The 21,761-nt window shown below is 37.9% G+C and overlaps 1 protein-coding gene across 1 annotated transcript in view; it reads left to right on the forward strand.

Moving 5' to 3' along the window:
* GMCL1 (germ cell-less 1, spermatogenesis associated) overlaps positions 1–21,761 on the forward strand; it is a 53,820-nt gene that overhangs the window by 24,596 nt on the left and 7,463 nt on the right. The window contains exons 10-12 of the mRNA XM_052649012.1: positions 10,574–10,643; positions 15,777–15,852; positions 20,518–20,663. Of these exons, the coding sequence (XP_052504972.1) occupies positions 10,574–10,643; positions 15,777–15,852; positions 20,518–20,663 (292 nt within the window). The remainder of the gene's footprint in view (positions 1–10,573; positions 10,644–15,776; positions 15,853–20,517; positions 20,664–21,761) is intronic.

Below are 21,761 nucleotides of genomic sequence, written 5' to 3' on the forward strand. Positions count from 1 at the left end.
CTGTAGCATTTATCTGCTGATCATTAAGCACTTGCTACATTTCAATCTTTCTGTAACCCAGAATTTCTCAGCATCAGAAATCCAGTAGTTTGCAGGCAATAAATAACTTTCTAGATGGTTCATAGTCTCATTCCTCTTACACTGTTATTTGATTTCCAGTCCATTTTAAACTCCATTTTCTGCCAGTCTTTCAGGTCTCCTCTGTTCTTCTCTCAGACCTGATTTCATGTTAGATCATCTGAACCGCTCTCTCTCACGGTTGCCTTCAACTTTCTGTCCTACTTTACAAAATTCTAAAACTAAACTAAACCTTCTTTGTTCTAATACCCTGTACTTTGTGCTGAGTACTGCTCCAGAACATTCTGTAACTTTTGTATTGGTGCCACTGCAAACTCAAATTTCATTGCTAAGCTTGTACCTTGCGACTCCTTATATCACTTTTACTTGGTCACTGTTTTTAATTTGCTTCAGCAATTGTTTATCAAACCTCTGCCCCTCTGTTCAAGCTTCCTCTCCAGTCACCTCACTATCAGTGGGTAGTGGTGGTTTAGTCACTAAGTTGTGTCTGACTCTTTGTGATCCTGTGGACTGTAGCCTGCCAGGCTCCTCTGTCCATGGGATTCTCCAGGCGAGAATACTGGAGTGGGTTGCCATTTCCTTCTCCAGGGGATCTTGCCTACCCAGGAATCGAGCCTGTGTCTCCTGCATTGCAGGCAGATTCTTTACCAACTGAGTTACGAAGAGAAGCCCATGGGAACTCTGTTGTTTTTTATATAAATTCAAGGTAATCAGGCAAAGATTTATTCAGATTTCTAGTTTACTCACCTCTCCTTCCTGTCCTGTCCCAGAGGTTGAGGTGTTCCCTTTCTATTCAGGCCAGTTTCCTACTGTGTTCATAATCCTATAATTTTATGCTATCATTTAATAATATGTATCTTCAGCCCCTCCTGTTCTTCCTCAGCTTATAAATATGGTCAAACCTCTTATTAACAAAACAAAACAAATCCCCCCACTACCATCTGGACCCTGAGTCCCCTTCATGGTAACTATTCCTCTGCCTTAAAATCACCTTCTTCAGAGAAGTCTATAGTTGCTGTCTCTATCTTCTTACCTTTCAGACTTTTCTCAACCCACTACAATCTGTCTTTTGCCCCTATTATTTTACTGAAACTTTCTAGCAAAAGTTAGGTTTGTCCTGTTTTTAAAATCTAGTGATCTTATGTTACTCCTATTTTAACTTCCCTACCATTTTATATCATGGTTTGTTAGTTTTTTCTTTCAATTCTGTATAGTACTAACTTAGTATAGAAATACTATATATACTCTTCCCTGTCTCTCTGACCATTCATTTTCTTTTGTAAGCTTCTCTTACTCTACCCACCTCTTAACCTCCTAAGGGTGCCATTGGCTCATTGATCTTTTCATTCTACATAGTGTCCCTGAATGATTTCCTTCATTCCTATGATTTATCGAAAGAATACAGTTCTGACCTCTTCCCTGAGTTTCATACTTACATATCCAGCTGATAGCTTGCCATCTATAAATTGCTTCAGTTCATCTATTCAAAAGAATACTTAATCTTTCCCCTCCAGTCCTAGTCCCTGCATTTTTTTTTCTTCCTGTATTTGCTTATCAGTCATCAACATTAATAACTTGCCCAACCTCACAAAAATGGCAGAATCCTGGAAGTCATCCTATTCCTCCTCAAACTCTTTTCTTCCACATCCATTCACCATGTCCTGTGTATTTTTTCCTTAGATAATTCTCAAACCTTTTTTTTTTAATCTGCTACCACTTCCTTGTTAAGGCATCATTATCTCTTGCTGGGTTACTCTAGTACAGAATATATCTGTGGCCCTCTTGGGCCATATGTTTTTCATCTTTTTCTCTTAGGTACTTGATAGGTAGTAGGCACTCAGTTTGTGTGAACTAAAATTGTGTCTTAAAACATACTAACTTCCATATGGCCTAATACTGCATTTACTCTATCAAATAAGTTTAGATTCTAATTCCTAACCTAAGAACTATAAAGGGGAGAAGAAAAAGTAAATGTGTAAATTCTTTAGTGTCCCAGTAATATGCCAGATTATGCATTTAATGTCTATTATGTAACATACTCTTTAAAATTATCAAGGTAATTGTTCCCATTTTATACATGAAGTATTACTGTCCTGTCACACAGCTAGTTAGAAGCAGAACTCAAATGCTACCCCAAGCCTTTCCTGTTCTAAAGTACCCCCCACCTCCGTTTTTTTTTCTTAACTGCATCTTGTGTGTGTGTTAATCACTTAGCCTAAGTAAGCATGTGCTGGACTCTTTGTGACCTGTCAGGCTCTTCTGTCCATGGAATTCTGCAGGCAAGAATACTGGAGTGGGTTGCCTTTCTTTCTACAGGAGATCTTCCTGACCCAGGGGTCGAACCCAGGTCTCCTGCATTGCAGGCACATTCTTTACCATCTGAGCTATAGTGAAGTCCCCAACTGCAACTTACTGGTTACTCAAAAGAATTCTGCTATGTTTAATCTCTTTAAAATTGCATATCCAATGATATAAACTTAAGCAGTAATCTTGAATCACCCTTCTTTCAAGTATGTTTAATTTGGCTCTTGATAACAAAGTAGTGAAATAGATTTATTCCCTTATGGGTATCCTTGTAACTTTTTTAATGTCAAGAATTACTGTTGAAGGTATAATGGGGAAACTTTTAATATTTTTGTAAGGTAGGGATGATAATGTTAAAGTATGAATTTTATGAAAATAAGTTGCTCAAAATGGAAAGATACAATACAGAAATTCATATAATTAGTTTTATTGAAAAGTACTGTACTCAGTAAGTTAAATTGTCATCTTTTGGAACTAAATTTTTAGATTATTATACAAGAAGATCTTTGAGCTGAAATACTCCATTTTTATACTAATATACCTAGATGCTCTGTATAAGATATTCTTACTTATCCAGATAGGAATTTTTATTATGTAGACTTTTTCCTTCACATTCATGATCTAATTCCGACAATGTGCTTCATATAACAGTTCAACCTATTGGCTGTTTTTTGCTATAAGCTTTACTGGTTGTGAGTATATTTTTGTATGTTGTGTTTACCTGAATATCAGTTCAGTTCAGTCGCTCAGTGTGTTTGACTCTTTGCAACCCCGTGGACTGTAGCACACTAGGCTTCCTTGTCCATCACCAACTCCCAGAGCCTACTCAAACTCATGTCCATCGCATCGGTGATACCATCCAGCTATCTCATCCTCTGTCGTCCCCTTCTCCTCCCACCTTCAATCTTTCCGAGCATCAAGGTCTTTTCAGATGAGTCAGTTCTTCGCATCAGGTGGCCGAAGTATTAGAGTTTCAGCTTCAGCATCAGTCCTTCCATATTCATTCAGGACTGATTGAATATTCATTCAGGACTGATTTCCTTTAGGATGGACTAGTTGGATCTCCTTGCTGTGCAAGGTACTCTCAAGAGTCTCAAGACTCTTTTCTCCAACCCCACAGTTCAAAAGCATCAATTCTTCTGTGCTCAGCTTTCTTTTATAGTCTACCTCTAACATCCATACATAACTACTGGAAAAACCATAGCTTTTGACTAGACGGACCTTTGTTGGCAAAGTAATGTCTCTGCTTTTGAATACGCTAAGTTGGTCATAGCTTTTCTTCCAAGGACCAAGCATCTTTTAATTTCATGGCTGCAGTCACCATCTACAGTGATTTTGGAGCCCCCAGAAATAAAGTCTGTCACTGTTTCCATTGTTTCCCCATCTATTTGCCATGAAGTGATGGGACCGGAAGCCATGATCTTAGTTTTCTGAATATTGAGCTTTAAGCCATCTTTTTCACTCTCCTCTTTCACTTTCATCAAGAGGCTCTTTAGTTCTTCAATTTCTGCTATAAGGGTGGTGTCATCTGCATATCTGAGGTGATTGATATTTCTCCCCGCAATCTTGATTCCAGCTTGTGCTTCATCCAGCCCAGCATTTCTCGTGATGTATTCTGCATATAAGTTAAATAAGCAGGGTGACAATATACAGCCTTGACATACTCCTTTTCCTGTTTGGAACCAATCTGTTGTTCCCTGTCCAGTGCTAACTGTTGCTTCTTGACCTGCATACAGATTTCTCAGGAAATACCTGAATATACACGTCTTCATTTAAACAGTAAAATACTAGGCAAGCTAGGAGTGTATTTTATCTTTCTGTTTGTTTTTTAAAGTTTTGTAAATCTAAGACATTTAGATTTTCAAATAGTTTGCTTTTGGAGACCTCCTTCCCCATATCCTTTGTATAAAACAAGAGAAATTATCTAAATAAATTCATTCTGACTTACATTTTCTATTAGAAAAATACTGTGTTTACATTTAAGACTGTTATCAATTACATCTGCAACAGCTGATTTATAGTGCTATCCAGTGCCACCTTGATGTGCCCATTTTGAGTTTGTTTTGGATTTTGGTCCAGTAAAGTTTAAAATACATGGTTGAACTCGTTTTCACTAAGTGGAAGTTTCTTGAAGGCAATTTTTCAGAATCTTTCCACTGAACACTAACTGCCAAAAAGGATTCTGGCAAACTCTGCCTTTTGGAGATAGGTCTGCATATAATCATATTAGAAGTTATACATAAAGGAAATTGTTTCACTTTTCATCCTATGTTTTTAAGTCTTGTTTTTTTCAGGGATTTCTCAGTATGTATCTGTTGTCTAGCACTGCATTCGAACGAGTGGTTCTGTTGACTTATTTGAGGCTGATGCTATTGGATGAACTACCAGTGACTGAAAAGATTTCTAGTTTGACTTTTTACTTTTAGATTAAGGCAAGAAAGGAGGGACAAAAATACGTACACACATTTTTTAACTTGTTAAAAGTGCTTTCGGGAAATTCCATGGCACAACCAAAAAAAAAAGGTTTTTTAGTTTTAAAGGAGATTATTCAAAGTTGTTGAAACTGAGTTTTAAATTATTTTCATGGGATATAGCTTATATATTTGTGAATGTGAATGTATAACCTTTTCATTCCATTTTTATTAGTGAATCATGAAAAGCCATATTCTATCTCTAGATCAGTGAATTTCAAACTATAGGCACAACCTGAAGGCAATGGCACTCCACTCCAGTACTCTTGCCTGGAAAATTGCATGGATGGAGGAGCCTGGCGGGCTGCGATCCATGGGGTCGCAAAGAGTCGGACACGACTGAGGGACTTCTCTTTCACTTTTCACTTTCATGCATTGGAGAAGGAAATGGCAATCCACTCCATTGTTCTTGCCTGGAGAATCCCAGGGGCGTGGGAGCCTGGTGGGCTGACATCTATGGGGTCGCACAAAGTCAGACATGACTGAAGTGACTTAGCAGTAGCAGTAGTGAGTTGAGAAATCATTTTAATGGGAAGGGATGAGCTGTTTTTAAAAAAAAAATAAAATACAATAAAACTTAAAAATCCAAATACATTGCAAGTAAGATTGAATATGTTTGTAGATATACTGAGTCACATAAGCTTTGCTGTTAGTTTTTACCTACTAAAGATGAATTGTCACCTAGATATTTAGCAGTTATTCTTTATAATAGCAACAATATTATTTTGAGGAAAGAAACACTCAGAAGTATATTTATGGAGGATTTTAAGAAAGGACACTAATCAGTGCAAATCATTTGGGTACCTTTATTAAGTAGAGAATTATGAAGTGAAAATCCATATTTTAATTGCACTAGGGTTTTCCTCCTGCCTTTTGGTAGAGATAGACAAATCACTTAAAAATTAGAAAAACTGTCCTTTTAGTTGGGAATAAATAAGAACAAAAAAATAAATATGGTGCTAAGCCAGTTCTACTTAGGATTTTAGTAAGTCCATGTTTTTATGTAAAATAATTAAAATCTCGGCTTCCAAAGTCTCATTTTGTAGAAAAATTAATATGCTTATTACTGAAGGAAAACATCTATTGCATTTACAGTAATTTTAATTATAATAATTATCTAAACCTAAGGTGTCAGAATTATTTATTGAGTGTGCTTGATTCCTCTAATTTAGAAATGGTTTACTTTTCATTATTTAGTTGCTTTTAGGTAACTGAGTACACGAACATTCGATTATTCAGTTTTCTATTAAAGCTTTTGTAAACACTGAAAATACTACTTTTGGTATGTTTCTCACATGATTTAGTATGAGCTATGAAAAGAAAACTATTAAATGTAAGAATATACTTTTAACTAAAGATTTAAATATGTGTGATTAAAGTAGAGTCTGTCCTAAGGCGAAGGAAGATAACATTTACCATGATGAGGCCATCACTTCAGTTCAGTTCAATCGCTCAGTTGTGTCCAACTCTTTGCAACGCCATGAATCGCAGCATGCCAGGCCTCCCTCTCCATCACCAACTCCCGGAGTTCATTCAAACTCATGTCCATCGAGTTGGTGATGCCATCCAGCCATCTCATCCTCTGTTGTTCCCTTCTCCTCCTGCCCCCTATCCCTCCCAGCATCTCCTTGCAGTCCAAGGGATTCTCAAGAGTCTCGTCCAGCACCACAGTTCAAAAGCATCAGTTCTTTGGCGCTCAGCTTTCTTCACAGTCCAACTCTCACATCCATACATGACCACTGGGAAAACCATAGCCTTGACTAGACGGACCTTTGTTGGCAAAGTAATGTCTGCTTTTGAATATGCTATCTAGGTTGGTCATAACTTTCCTTCCAAGGAGTAAACGTCTTTTAATTTTATGGCTGCAGTCACCATATGCAATGATTTTTGAGCCCCAAAAAATAAAGTCTGACACTGTTTCCACTGTTTCCCCATCTATTTCCCATGAAGTGAGGAACTCCCCAGGTCATTAGGTGCCCAATATGCTACCGGAGATCAGTGGAGAAATAACTCCAGAAAGAATGAAGGGATGGAGCCAAAGCAAAAACAGTACCCAGTTGTGGATGTGACTGGTGATAGAAGCAAGATCTGATGCTGTAAAGAGCAATATTGCATAGGAACGTGGAATGTCAGGTCCATGAATCAAGGCAAATTGGAAGTGGTCAAACAAGAGATATCATGAGTGAACATCGACATTCTAGGAATCAGCGAACTAAAATGGACTGGAATGGGTGAATTTAACTCAGATAACCATTACATCTACTACTGCGGGCAGGAATCCCTCAGAAGAAATGGAGTAGCCATCATGGTCAACAAGAGTCCGAAATGCAGTACTTGGATGCAATCTCAAAAATGACAGAATGATCTCTGTTCGTCTCCAAGGCAAACCATTCAATATCACAGTTATCCAAGTCTATGCCCCAACGAGTAACGCTGAAGAAACTTAAGTTGAACGGTTTTATGAAGACCTACAAGATCTTTTAGAACTAACACCCAAAAAAGATGTCCTTTTCATTATAGGGGACTGGAATGCAAAAGTAGGAAGTCAGGAAACACCTGGAGTAACAGGCAAATTTGGCTTTGGAATGCGGAATGGAGCAGGGCAAAGACTAATAGAGTTTTGCCAAGAAAATGCACTGGTCATAGCAAACACCCTCTTCCAACAACACAAGAGAAGACTCTAGACATGGACATCACCAGATGGTCAACACCGAAATCAGATTGATTATATTCTTTGCAGCCAAAGATGGAGAAGCTCTATACAGTCAACAAAAACAAGACCAGGAGCTGACTGTGGCTCAGATCATGAACTCCTTATTGCCAAATTCAGACTTAAATTGAAGAAAGTAGGGAAAACTGCTAGACCATTCAGGTATGACCTAAATCAAATCCCTTATGATTATACAGTGGAAAGTTAGAAATAGATTTAAGGGTCTAGATCTGATAGACAGAGTGCCTGATGAACTATGGAATGAGGTTCGTGACATTGTACAGGAGACAGGGATCGAGACCGTCCCCATGGAAAAGAAATGCAAAAAAGCAAAATGGCTGTCTGGGGAGGCCTTACAAATAGCTGTGAAAAGAAGAGAAGCAAAAAGCAAAGGAGAAAAGGAAAGATATAAGCATCCGAATGCAGAGTTCCAAAGAATAGCAAGAAGAGATAAGAAAGCCTTCTTCAGTGATCAGTGCAAAGAAATAGAGGAAAACAACAGAATGGGAAAGACTAGAGATCTCTTCAAAGAAATTAGAGATACCAAGGGAACATTTCATGCAAAGATGGGCTTGATAAAGGACAGAAATGGTATGGACCTAACAGAAGCAAGAAGATACTAAGAAGAGGTGGCAAGAATATACAGAAGAACTGTACAAAAAAGATCTTCATGACCCAGATAATCATGATGATGTGATCACTAATCTAGAGCCAGACATCTTGGAACGTGAAGTCAAGTGGGCCTTAGAAAGCATCACTATGAACAAAGCTAGTGGAGGTGATGGAATTCCAGTTGAGCTGTTTCAAATCGTGAAAGATGATGCTGTGAAAGTGCTGCACTCGATATGCCAGCAAATTTGGAAAACTCAGCAGTGGCCACAGGACTGGAAAAGGTCCGTTGTCATTCCAATCCCAAAGAAAGGCAATGCCAAAGAATGCTCAAACTACCACACAATTGTACTCATCTCACATGCTAGTAAAGTAATGCTCCAAATTCTCCAAGCCAGGCTTCAGCAGTACGTGAATCGTGAACTCCCTGATGTTCAAGCTGGTTTTAGAAAAGGCAGAGGAATCAGAGATCAAATTGCCAACATCAGCTGGATCATGGAAAAAGCAAGAGAGTTCCAGAAAAACATCTATTTCTGCTTTATTGACTATGCCAAAGCCTTTGACTGTGTGGATCACAATAAACTGTGGAAAATTCTGAGAGAGATGGGAATACCAGACCACCTGACCTCCGTCTTGAGAAACCTATATGCAGGACAGGAAGCAACAGTTAGAACTGGACATGGAACAACAGATTGGTTCCAAATAGGAAAAGGAGTACGTCAAGGCTGTATATTGTCACCCTGCTTATTTAACTTATATGCAGAGTACCTCATGAGAAACGCTGGACTGAAAGAAGCACAAGCTGGAATCAAGATTCCCGGGGGAAATATCAATAACCTTGGATATGCAGATGACACCACCCTTATGGCAGAAAGTGAAGAGGAACTCAAAAGCCTCTTGATGAAAGTGAAAGAGGAGAGTGAAAAAGTTGGCTTAAAGCTCAGCATTCAGAAAACGAAGATCATGGCATCTGGTCCCATCTCTTCATGGGAAATAGATGGGGAAACGGTAGAAACAATGTCAGACTTTTTTTGGGGGGGGCTCCAAAATCACTGCAGATGGTGACTGCAGCCATGAAATTAAAAGACGCTTACTCCTTGGAAGAAAAGTTATGACCAACCTAGATAGTATGTTCAAAAGCAGAGACATTACTTTGCCGACTAAGGTCCGTCTAGTCAAGGCTATGGTTTTACCTGTGGTCATGTATGGATGTGAGAGTTGGACTGTGAAGAAGGCAGAGCATCGAAGAATTGATGCTTTTGAACTGTGGTGTTGAAGAAGACTCTTGAGGGTCCCTTGGGCTGCAAGGAGATCCAACCAGTCCATTCTGAAGGAGATCATCCCTGGGATTTCTTTGGAAGGAATGAGGCTAAAGCTGAAGCTCCAGTACTTTGGCCACCTCATGTGAAGAGTTGACTCATTAGAAAAGACTTTGATGCTGGGAGAGATTGGGGGCAGGAGGAGAAGGGGATGACCCAGGATGAGATGGCTGGATGGCATCACAGACTCGATGGATGTGAGTCTGAGTGAACTCCGGGAGATGGTGATAGACAGGGAGGCCTGGCGTGCTGCGATTCATGGGGTTGCAAAGAGTCGGACACGACTGAGCGACTGAACTGAACTGAACTGATGGGACCAGATGCCATAATCTTCGTTTTCTGAATGTTGAGCTTTAAGCCAACTTTTTCACTCTCCTCTTTCACTTTCATCAAGAGGCTTTTGAGTTCCTCTTCATTTTCTGCTATAAGGGTGGTGTCATCTGCATATCTGAGGTTATTGATATTTCTCCTGGCAATCTTGTTTCCAGCTTGTGCTTTTTCCAGCCCAGCATTTCTCATGATGTACTCTGCATAAGTTAAATAAGCAGGGTGACAGTATACAGCCTTGACATACTCCTTTTCCTATTTGGAACCAGTCTGTTCCTGCATATAGATCCTGCATATAGGTTTTTCAAGAGGCAGGTCAGGTGGTCTGGTATTCCCATCTCTCTCAGAATTTTCCACAGTTTATTGTGATCCACACAGTCAAAGGCTTTGGCATAGTCAATAAAGCAGAAATAGATGTTTTTCTGGAACTCTCTTGCTTTTTCCATGATCCAGCGGATGTTGGCAATTTGGTCTCTGGTTCCTCTGCCTTTTCTAAAACCAGCTTGAACATCTGGAAGTTCAGGGTTCATGTATTGCTGAAGCCTGGCTTGGAGAATTTTGAGCATTACTTTACTAGCGTGTGAGATTAGTGCAATTTGTTGTTGCATATTTGTAAGATATAAATTACCAGCTTTACTGATTGCCATTTTAAATTTGAATTTTAAGATGATAAAAATTTTATCAGTGTCTTAAAATTTTAAATCCTTTGTTTTTCCATATTTCTGATTATTATTATATTTGTTTTTACATTTTAGAATGGCTGTCTACTGTGTATAAACAGCAGTGGCTGGCTATGCTCCGAGCAGAACAAGACAGTGAGGTGGGGTAAGTATAGTGTATCGTTTGTTGTTGGGGTCCTTTAATGGACTGGAACCTGGTGGTCCGGAGTCGACAATAAGAAAGTAAAAGAGATAGAGAAAGAGGCTGATATTCCTTGTTTACACAGAAAACCAATAAAGCCCTTGGTACGGGCTTGCACTGCTTCACATAGGCACCAGACGCCCTCTCGAGGGGATGAAAGCACAGTGCGCCTTGTCGAGAGGGTCTTAGAAGCCCAGGCAAGAAAGTGAGCTCAGCGGGCTTCTGCGTGCCAAAGAATTAGCCTGAGAGAAAGAGAGAGAGAAAGAAAGAAACGGGGACCCAAGCTCTGATGGAGCAAAGGTGTTTTATTCAACATAGTGTGGGTAAATATACTGTCTTAAGAGGTAGCTATTTTCAGCAAAGATAAAAATAAAAAGTCCAGACTTACAAATTATCATAAGGCTATCCATATCAAAGAGAGAGGGTTGTAAATAATCACTTTTACCATATGGTTCTTGAAAAGGAAGAGGGTCGTAAAAGTTACTTATCAGTGTATGGAAAAACTAATGAAGGAAATGCGTGCCGGGGAGTGGTTTGCCAACTCCTCTTAATTCCTGAATATTCAGGAATTAATAAGGGACAGAGGATTCATGACAGATCCAAAACAGCACACAGGAAGCCTCTTGTTAAATGCTTCCTGACAGTGTGTGTGTGTGTTAGTCACTCAGTCGTGTCCGACTCCTTGTGACACTATGGACTGTAGCCTGCCAGGCTCCTCTGTCCATGAAATTCTCCAGGCAAGAATACTGGAGTGGGGTGGCCATTCCCTTCTCCAGGGGATCTTCCCGACCCAGAGGTGGAACTCACATTGCAGGCAGATTCTTTACTGCCTGAGCCACCAGGGAAGCCCCCATGGTACATCATAGTATTGTTTATTTTAGAAAAATTTTTTCATATTGAATTTAGTTGATTTTATAATATTGTGTTAGTTTTAGGTGTACATCAAAAAGATTCAGTTATATATATTCAGATTATTTTCCATCATAATCTATTACAAGATGTCAAATAGAATTCCCTGGGCTCTACAGTAAATCCTTGTTGCTTATCTGTTTTATGTATAGTTGTTTGTATCTGTTAATCTCACACTCGTAATTTATCCCTACCCACTGCCCCCCCCCCACCCTTTCCCCTTTGGTAACCATAAGTTTGTTTTCTATGCCTGTGAATCTGATTCTGTTTTATAAGTAAGTTTTTTGGGCATTTTTGTATAGATTCATTTTTATTATTTTTTAGATTCTACATATAAGTGATATCATATGATAATTTATCTTTGACTTACCTCACACAGTACAATATTCTCTAGATCCATCCATGTTGCTGCAGATGGCATTATTTCATTCTTTTTTATGGCTGAGTAATATTCCACTTTATAAATTTGTGTGTGTACACCACATCTTTCTAAGACAGTCATCTGTTTATGGGCACTTGGGTTACTTGGTTGTCTTGGCTACTATAAATAGTGCTAGGGTGCATGTATCCATTTGAATTAGTTTTCATCATTTTGGGATATATGCCTGGGAATGGCATTGCTGGATCATATGGTGTCTCTAGTTTTTTAAGGAACCCCTCCGCACCATTTTTTCATAGCAGCTGCATCCATTTGCATTCCCACTAACGGTGTAGGAAAATTCCCTTTTCTCTATACCCTCTCCAGATTTATTATTTATAGACTTTTTAATGCTGGCCATTCTAACTGGTATGAGAATATATCTCAATGTAGTTTTGATTTGTATATCTCTATATTGAGCATCTTTTCACGTGCCCATTGGCTATCTGTATTTCTTCCTTAGAGAATTGTCTATTTAGGTCTTCTGCCCACTTTTTGATTGGGTTGTTCATTTTCTTTTTGAGTTGTATGAGCTGTTTGTATGTATTGGATATTAACATTCCTTGAAAGTCACATCATTTGAAAGTATTTTTTCCCATTCAGTCAGTTGTCTTTTCATTTTGTTTATGGTTTCCTTTGTTGTGCAAAAGCTTTTGACTTTGATTAGGTCCCATTTGTTCATTTTTGCTTTCGTTTCTTTTGCCATGGGAGACTGATCTAAAAAAATATTGCTTGGGTTATATCTGAGAATGTTTTCCCTATTCTTTTCTAGGAGTTTTATGCTATCACGTCTTCATACTTAAGTATATATATATATATTTTGGTATATAGTGTGAGGAAGTGTTCATATTTCATTGATTACATGTAACTGTCCAGCTTTCCCAACACCACTTGTTGAAGAGACTATCTTTTCCCCTTTGTATATTATTGCCTCCATTATTGTAGATTAATTGATAATAGGTGTGTGGATTTTGGTATGAATTTTTAAATGGACTCATTATGTTGAAAAAACAGTAACAGTATTAAAATCAAGAGCTGTTAGAGAAAAGATCATGTAATCAACTTTTATTCTTATATTTCTTTAACTGTCAGTATTATAAATATTTATCTTTCTGGTCAGTTAGTATAATGGGGTATTCATATTGTCATTTGTTTTGTTAGTAAAATTGAATAATTTATGTGCTTTGTCTCAGTGTTATGGTTTTCTTTTAACCTAATTGAAATGTTACTTGGAATAATGCTTTCATAAAGCATGATCTTCATATATATGTATAGGTAAAGCTGATTTTCTTATTTGTGGTAATATTGTCAAATTTTCACTAATGTGATAGGTTTTTTCAAGACTTGACTATAAGGTGAATTAACTTATCTAGATATAGGTGCCTTTGTCAAAAGCACATGACCCCTCTACAAAATATTTCTGTACTGTCTTCATTTTAAGAGGAAGCAAATTATCTGTTCTTTCAGTGTGTAGTGCTCTGCAGTTCACAGAAGTACTTCCACATTTATTGTTTGATCTTTATACTAGCTCCTTGGTATAGGCAGTATGAAGAAACAGTCCACCTATAAGTTTATAGAAGGGCTTTACATTTAACTTTTTTCCTGCCCCAGTCTATTTTATTTTTATATACCAGAAAACTTACTAAAATAATAGCCTAATGTGTTTATATCTAAACAGGGAGTATGTGAAAGGGTTCTGTAAACTCATGATAATGATTACAAGATTGTTATCCAGGGTTCTTAGTTTCTGTTTACTTATAATTTATATCTCATCTTCTCCCAGATATATTCCACAGCATACTTATTTTGCAGAAATATAGTAAGATAGTTGAAATAGGAATAAGAAAAATCTCTCCCAAAAATGAAAGTAAATTATTTATTGGAATTCGGACGTGAAGAATTTTGTAATGTATGAAATATTTTATAAACCATCCTACCTACTTCTTTTGTATATTCAGTTTTTATATGATGGATGTTCTTTTTTTGTTTGTTTCAAGATTTTTCTCATGTATACCCTTTTTGAGTTTATAATATAGAGTCTTACCTAAGAGTCTGAGCTAGAATAAGTGGTTTTCTTGCCCTCAGAAGTATATGGCTGTATTGCCTCTAATGAAGCACTCTATTCCACACATGCTGAGCATCTCCTTGCTACTGCAGGACCAGTAAAATGAGAAAGACAGTGTACTCCCTGGACTCTAGGTTATAATCTAGTGAAGTCTCCCTCCAGGGTTCTTCTCTTCCAAACTCTTTTCCATATTGCCAACAGGATTATCTTCCTATGTAGAAATATAATTTCACTTCCCTGCTTAAATAGGACCAGGGACATTTGAGATTAGTTAGGGATGATTGCTTCATGTGTGATAAATCTGTGTCAATATTTTTTGAAAGTTCTTATCTTTAAGAAGTACATACTGAACTATTTACAGATTACAGGATATGGTGTCTGGAGGATCAGCCTCAGAAATAGTCAGTTGGGAGGAGTGTGGGGAGAAGTGGGTTGAGAGTAAAACTAAAACAAAATTACTGAACCTAGATGGTAAAAAAAAAAAAATTTTGGCTCATTATGCTGTTTACTTTTACAGGTTTTAAATTTTTCATAAAAAAAAATTTTTAAGTAACAGAAAAATACATGGGAACTCTCTCATCTTAAAACTCGTATTAGTGTGGCAGGGGCGGCCCTTCAGCAGTCTGTCCCAGATGCCTTTTGCTTCGTCTCTCATGCTCGTTTCAGGTTCTGCCTGCACTACATTCTTCAGACATTTGGTATCCTTTCATGCTCTGGTCCTTTTCTACCTACTGTTCTTCTGCCTGGAACGGCCTTCTTCTGCGTAGAGGTCATCCCTGACCTCTACCTCAAGAAACTCCCTATCAGGCACAAATAATACTTCCTCCATGATGATCCCACTCTAACCCCAGGCAATAAACCTGTGCCTTCTTCATGCTCTTAACATTAGTTCTCTCTACATTATTATATTATTACTTAAGTCTAGCTTCCTACTAGACTGGGCTCTTGGATGTCAAGGGCATGTTTTATTTTATCTACATTTAATTAATTTTTATTTGTTGTATTTGTTTCAGTTTATTTATGAGATGATGATAGCCCCAGTATCTTGGTACTTACTAAATGCTGTATATGAATGAATATATTATATTACTTTTATCATTTGGAATTCTAAGCTAGTAATAATGTCATTTTATTATTTCATACTGAAATAACACTGTTTCTCTTAGTTGATTATGGTTTTTAAAGGGCTAAATAAAGATTAATTGATAAAGTTCTACAGCAGTTTTCTGTTAAATGATGGACTTGGTTTTTCTACTGTTAAAAAATGGGTTGTGTGTGAAACAATAATAATAGATGATACCAAGTTGCATCTTATATATTTTATTTATTAGTTAGTTGCATCTTAACTATTTTATATAAAATAGTTATATTTTATTTAATATTTTATTTAATAGTTAGACTTTAATAGTTTTCTTTCTTAGTAAGCAGACTTTCTCATAGATTTCCCCCACCTCTTCTCTGGTTTTACTCTGCTCTTGTAAAAGTGTTCTAGAAGTCAAGGCAATAAGCAAAACACTAAAGATTAAAAGTATTTTTATTTAGCAAAGGTAATGGGCTAGATTTAATTCCTGCATTTTGATCTTCATCTATACCACAAAATTTTGAATCTAGTAGCAATTTTTCCTGTTGATTTGAACTCACAATTATTTTTCAATTATTAGTTGCCTATTTTCTATGAGATTTCATGTTTTATGTATATTTCTAGGCCTCAAGAAATTAATAAAGAAGAACTAGAGGGAAATAGCATGAGGTGTGGTAGGAAGCTTGCCAAAGATGGTGAAGTAAGTATGGGTTGTAACTCAATTGTATAGTCTTATACAAATTGTTATACTGTTAGTGCAAAATATGCTTTCAGTAACAGTCATGATACATGTTACAACTCAGAAGAGCATTTTTTTGTGTTTTAGTTTCTGTAGCATGATCTCCTGGGCAAGGAGTTACATGCTTAGTGGTGACTGATTTGTCAGCCTTTCATGAGACTGTTGAACCTCTGGAGTCTAGATAAGAGTTATGAGAAGATCCCTCAGTAATCCAGAAATTAAGATAAATAAGTTTACCCTATTAATATCTTAATATCTTTAATGAAAGCTGTTACATAGTCTTAAGAGTGATTCTGTTTTATAGTTACAACCCTAGATGAAAGACATTCAGACCTTTTGATTTGACTGTCATCCACATTAAGAACTGTTTTTCATTACCACCCAGTACAAATGCTTATAAGGGAAACAAAAGTATCAGAAGACGGTGCTTACAGCTGCTGTGTCCCAAGCTTTGTTTCTACTTAATTTATTTTAAAAAACTGAGTGACTCATTTAAGGTGATTTTACAGCCATTAAGGAGACATGAACTACATTTTTTGAAAACTCTATCCTAACTGTAATTTGTATCTTAAAAAAAAAAACAGCCTAATTTTTTGTTTTTCTTTTTCTACTATTATTTTTTAAACTTTTTATTTCTGTGTGTTCCCCATCCTGAACCCCCCCCTCCCCATCCCATCCCTCAGGGTCATCCCAGTGCACCAGCCCTGAGCACCCTATCTCATGCATCAAACCTGGACTGGCGATCTATATTATATGTGAAACAGATTGCCAGCCTAATTTAGATAACCATTTGGTTATTTTTCTCCTAGATTTCCCCTCATTTTAACTTTTAAGTTTTGAAAGATTTATTATTTTATGTTTGTGTTAACAGTTGTGATAAATGATCAGAATATGAATGAGAAATAGCATCTTCTTTATTCCTTAGTCATCCTAGTTGCCACTCCCAGACCTTGTTCCACTCTCGTCATAATTGAATGATATCTCCTTTGACAAGCATACTTCTTCACCACTCACTACTCTGACTATGGCCATCACTCCCTGGGCTCACTGGTTTGCTTTCTCCCTACTCTTCTTAGCAGTCTCAGTGGTTTTAGTATCTTTTCCTGAACCTTCCTTCCCTCCATGATCTTGTGCGCCACTCTATCTCAGGTACCCATTTCCTATAAGCATATCCTCCGTTTTTGTATGCCTGATTCATACACCCCCTTCAGAATCTCCACTTTAAGCACACCATTTGCAGAATGTATCTTTGTAGCGCTCTCCATCTAGTATTTGACCCTCAACATCTTTCTAACCCCACTGGAATGTACATTACATTGTTCTTACTTTTTCCCATTAGCTTCTCACCACATCCCTACTTCTTTCTTTACTTGACTTAAATTTATGTTATGTCTTGAAACTGGTCCCTAGCTTATACTCTTAATTTCTCTTTTCCTTTTTTCACTGTCAAATTCACCTGGCTAGTCCTCAGTTCTTGTTAAATCCCTCCTTTCCATACTCTCCATGCCAATTATTGTTGTTTAGTCGCTAAGTCACATCTGACTCATTTGAGACCCCATGGACTATAGCCCGCTAAGTCTTCTATCCATGGGATTTCCCAGGCAAGAATATCGGAGTGGTGGATTCTTCCCACTGAGCTGCCAGGGAAACCCCTGCTTTCCATGCCTGCTTCCATACAAATGAATTCAACTAAAGAAAAACACCAAATATGCCCCAGCAGGTTTTGTTTGTAAATGTCAACCTCTAGCAGGTCTTTAATGCTGTGTGATCCTTGCGTCTCCCTAGTGAACTTATCCTCCTGCACTTGGAGTAACTCTCGTACCTTCTCCAGGTCAGTGCTCCCACCCTTATTCTTATCCAGTGGCATTCCTTCCTTCTTTATTCAGAAAATAAAGGCAATCGGAAGAGAGTCTGTGCATCTTCTACCAACAATACTACCAGTCTACCTGCATCTTAGCCGTATGTTGTACTTTTATCAGAGTGGATGAACTGTTGCCGTCCTAGTCCATCCCCTCCTCCTGTAATGACCCCTTCCCTTCTCACATATTCAGAAGGTGTGTTCATACAGTCATCACCTCCCTCTCCTGCGTCGTCAGTTTTCTCTTCTGCATCATTCTGATGTAGCTTATAACATGCTACAGCATCGTCCATCCTAAACCATTCCCTGACCCACATTCCACTCTAGCTCCCACTCCACTTCCCTGTACCATTTTAAAGCAAAACTCATCGAAAAAAGTTGCCTGTCTCCATTCCAATTCATTTACTCCAATAAACTCAAGTGAAACTGCCGTGCCACTATCACCACTGATCCTGCATTACCAAATCAGGTAGTTTTTAGTCTTCTGAAAGTTCTTGGCAGCATCGTGCTCGCTCACTCCTTGGAGATTTTCTCTGTGACTTCCAGGAGAGCACACTGTGCTAGTTTTCTTTCTACTTAATTGGCTGCTTCCTGTAAGTCTTTGCTAGATCCTTCTCTTTCTCAACACATTGATATGACTGGAGGATCAGTACTTGGACTTCTTTCTTGTCTTTGCTCTTTGGCTGGCTCCTAAGTGATCTCTAGTCCTGTGGCTTAACACCAATTTCTAACTCCTGTATCCAGTTTCTCATGTGACATCTTTCTTAGAATCCTAATAGCATCTCAAATAGAATAGGCCCAGCTAAACTCTGGTTTTCATTCCCAGACTCCTCCTTCCCAAGTATTCTCCAACCCATAAATAGCCCTTTTGTTCATTCGTTGTATAAGCTCGAAACTTTGGATTCTTCTTTCATTCCACACCTGTTGTCTGTAAGAAGTTCCTTTAAATATATAGCTTCAAAATATACTTGCCCTGTCTTCTGCTGTGACCCAAATCCAAGTCACCATTTCCCCTTGCCTGGACTGTATTGTAGCTTCATAACTGCTCTCCCTGTTTTTACTCTTGTACATTCTGTTTTCCACACAACAGCCAAAATCATCTTTTTAAGATGCAAGTTAGATCATGTTACCTCCTTCTCTAAAATTTTCCATTAGACTTTTATCACACTTAGAAGAAATCCAAACTCTTCTCTGCTGTGGACGCTGGGTGCTATATTCTCTGGCCTCTGACTGGCTCTCTGAACTCATCTCCAGCTTCTGTCCCCCTCAGTTATTACCCTAGCCACATAGCCCTTTTTGCTGTTCTTCAGATATGCCAAGCATGTGTTTTCCTCCAGAGCTTTGGACTCGTTGTTCCTTTGTCTAAGTCACTTTTTCCCAGATAGCTAACTGGGCCGCTGCTTAGTTGACTCAGGGCTCTAGCCATGTAGCATCTCCTTAGACATTCCCTGACCACCTGCCTGAACCAGTGGGCTCCCCAGCTGCCAGCCCCCATCCTCTGCCCTGTCACGCTCTCCTGGAATTACATTCTGTCCTTCTCCACTCAAACATACATGTATTAAAATATACATTTACTAGGGCTGAAGCTTATTTACTGCCATTTCTTCAATGCCTAGAGCAGTACCTGGCACAAAATATGTGCTCAATAAATAACGAACTATTGATTTAATGCTGTAATTCATAGTGTCAACCAGGCACTCAAAGCCCTAACTTCAACTTCGTTGTAGCATGCCACTTGACTTAATAGTGTCTTGTTAACTATTAGTTGATAGAATAAACTTGTGATCCTCATGATGGCTTTATTTATTTACTTTTTGGCTACACTGGGGTCTTTGTTGCTGCTCTGTGGGCTTTTTCTCTGGTTGTGGTGCACAGGCTTCTCATCGCAGTGGCTTCTCTTGTTGTGGAGCACAGGCTCTCAGGGCTTATGGACTGAGTGGTTACAGTTCCCGGGTTCTAGAGCACAGGCTTAATAGTTGTGGCGCACAAGCTTAGTTGCTCCACAGCACGTGGGATCTTCCTGGGTCAGAGATCTAAACCTGTGCCTCCTGCATTGGCAGGCAGATTCTTCACCACTGAGCCACTAGGGAAGTCCCTCATGATGGTATTTAAAATAACTCAGTTGTTGATTCTGTTGGTTAGTTTAGAGTATTTTTAAAATTTAATTTGAACTTTTTTTTAAAAAAAGCAGTGTTCGTTCATTTCTCCTACTCCCTACCCCTTGCCTCTGGCAACTACCAAGCTGCTCTCTGTAACTGTGAGCTTAGGAGTTTTTTAATACATATATATTTTTTTTAGATTTTTACATGTAAGAGAGATTACACAAGGTATCACAAGGTATTTCAGAGTATTTTTAAAGCAGGAGAAATTTTAATGGATTCTTACTACCTTTATCTAGACTCCTAGTTTCCTAACCTATATACCTCCTTAGAATTGTAGTAAAAAGCCATATTAGTTGGGATAAAATTATAGTGTGGAGAGTTGATGAAACAGATCATAAAGAGACAATATTAAGAAAGTACCTTAAGGAATAATGATCATAAAGGCTGCTTTTGCTGGCTTTGATGTATACCATGTCTGTGTAGTAAACCTTTTATATGTCTCACAGATATATTCTGTGTGGTAAGTCTTAAGGCACTGACAAAATTAGGAAACCATGATACAGGAATATTTGAAATGAATTAAAAAAAGAAAAGACATTTTGATCTTTTAATTTTTGACTTGCTAATATGATAAACTGAAGTAAATCTTTCTCCTTTATATTTCAGTACTGCTGGCGGTGGACAGGTTTTAACTTCGGCTTTGACCTGCTTGTAACTTACACCAATCGATACATCATTTTCAAACGCAATACACTGAATCAGCCATGTAGCGGATCTGTCAGTTTACAGCCTCGAAGGAGCATAGCATTTAGGTAGGATGAAGTTTTCCCACCCCACTCTACCTCACTCAGAAGAACTAGAAAAGTGAAATAAAACCATAATTTATACCAACAGTGGTAGAACTTTGGTAAGATACAATATACAACGAAACGGAAAGGCAGTGATAAGGCTCCATTCCTATAAAGTGTATTAATAATCAAAAGTATATAAAAAAAGTATAAAACCTAGATCTAATATATCAGAAAGAAAGAATGTGCTAAAATATAAATGGTATAGGGTTGATACTGGGCTTAAAGCTATTGCCTTGCTGCTAATCCTAAAAGGTCCAAACTGGAAATATAACAAGGTACTTTTATAGGAAAACATGTCTCATATTATCCTTAACTTTCTATAGGATTTCAGATGTCCAACTTTGCCTAATAGTTGAGCTGGCAATATTTTTCTGGAGAGGATGCTGACAAATTGGCAAATAGCTTATTGAACAGATTATTTAAAAGTCCTGGATTCATGTTTACCTTGTGTGTGTGTATGCGCAGACACGTCCAACTCTTTGTGGCCCCACAGATTGTAGCCGGCAAGGCTCCTCTGTCTGTGGAATTTTCCAAGCAAGAATACTGGAGTGGGAAGATCTCTAAGTGATCTTCCTGTGCCAAGGATCAAACTCTTATCTCCTGCATTGGCAGGCAGATTCTTTACCACTGTGCCACCTGGGAAGTCATATTTAAGTTACACCATGCACAAAAATTAACTCAAAATGAATCAGAGACCTAAACATATGAGCCAAAACAGTAAAATAACTCTTGGAAGAAAACAGGAAGCAAGCTTTTTGATACTAAATTTGACAGTGATTTCTTCAATATGATACCAAAACACAGGCAACAATAACAACAAAAAAAATTGTTGAACTTATCAAAATTAAATCACGTGTCAAAGGACACTTAACAAAGTGAAAAGGTAACCCATGGAATAGGAAAAAAGTATTTGCTAACCATATATCTGATGAATTAATATCCAGAATACATAGAGAACATCTAAATTCCACAACAACAACAACAACAAAAACTGATTCAAAAATGGGAAAAGAACTTAAATATTTCTCCAAAGAAAATGTACAAATGACCAATAAGCAC

Source organism: Budorcas taxicolor, chromosome 11 (assembly GCF_023091745.1).
Source record: "Budorcas taxicolor isolate Tak-1 chromosome 11, Takin1.1, whole genome shotgun sequence".
NCBI classification, from domain to species: Eukaryota; Metazoa; Chordata; class Mammalia; order Artiodactyla; family Bovidae; genus Budorcas; species Budorcas taxicolor.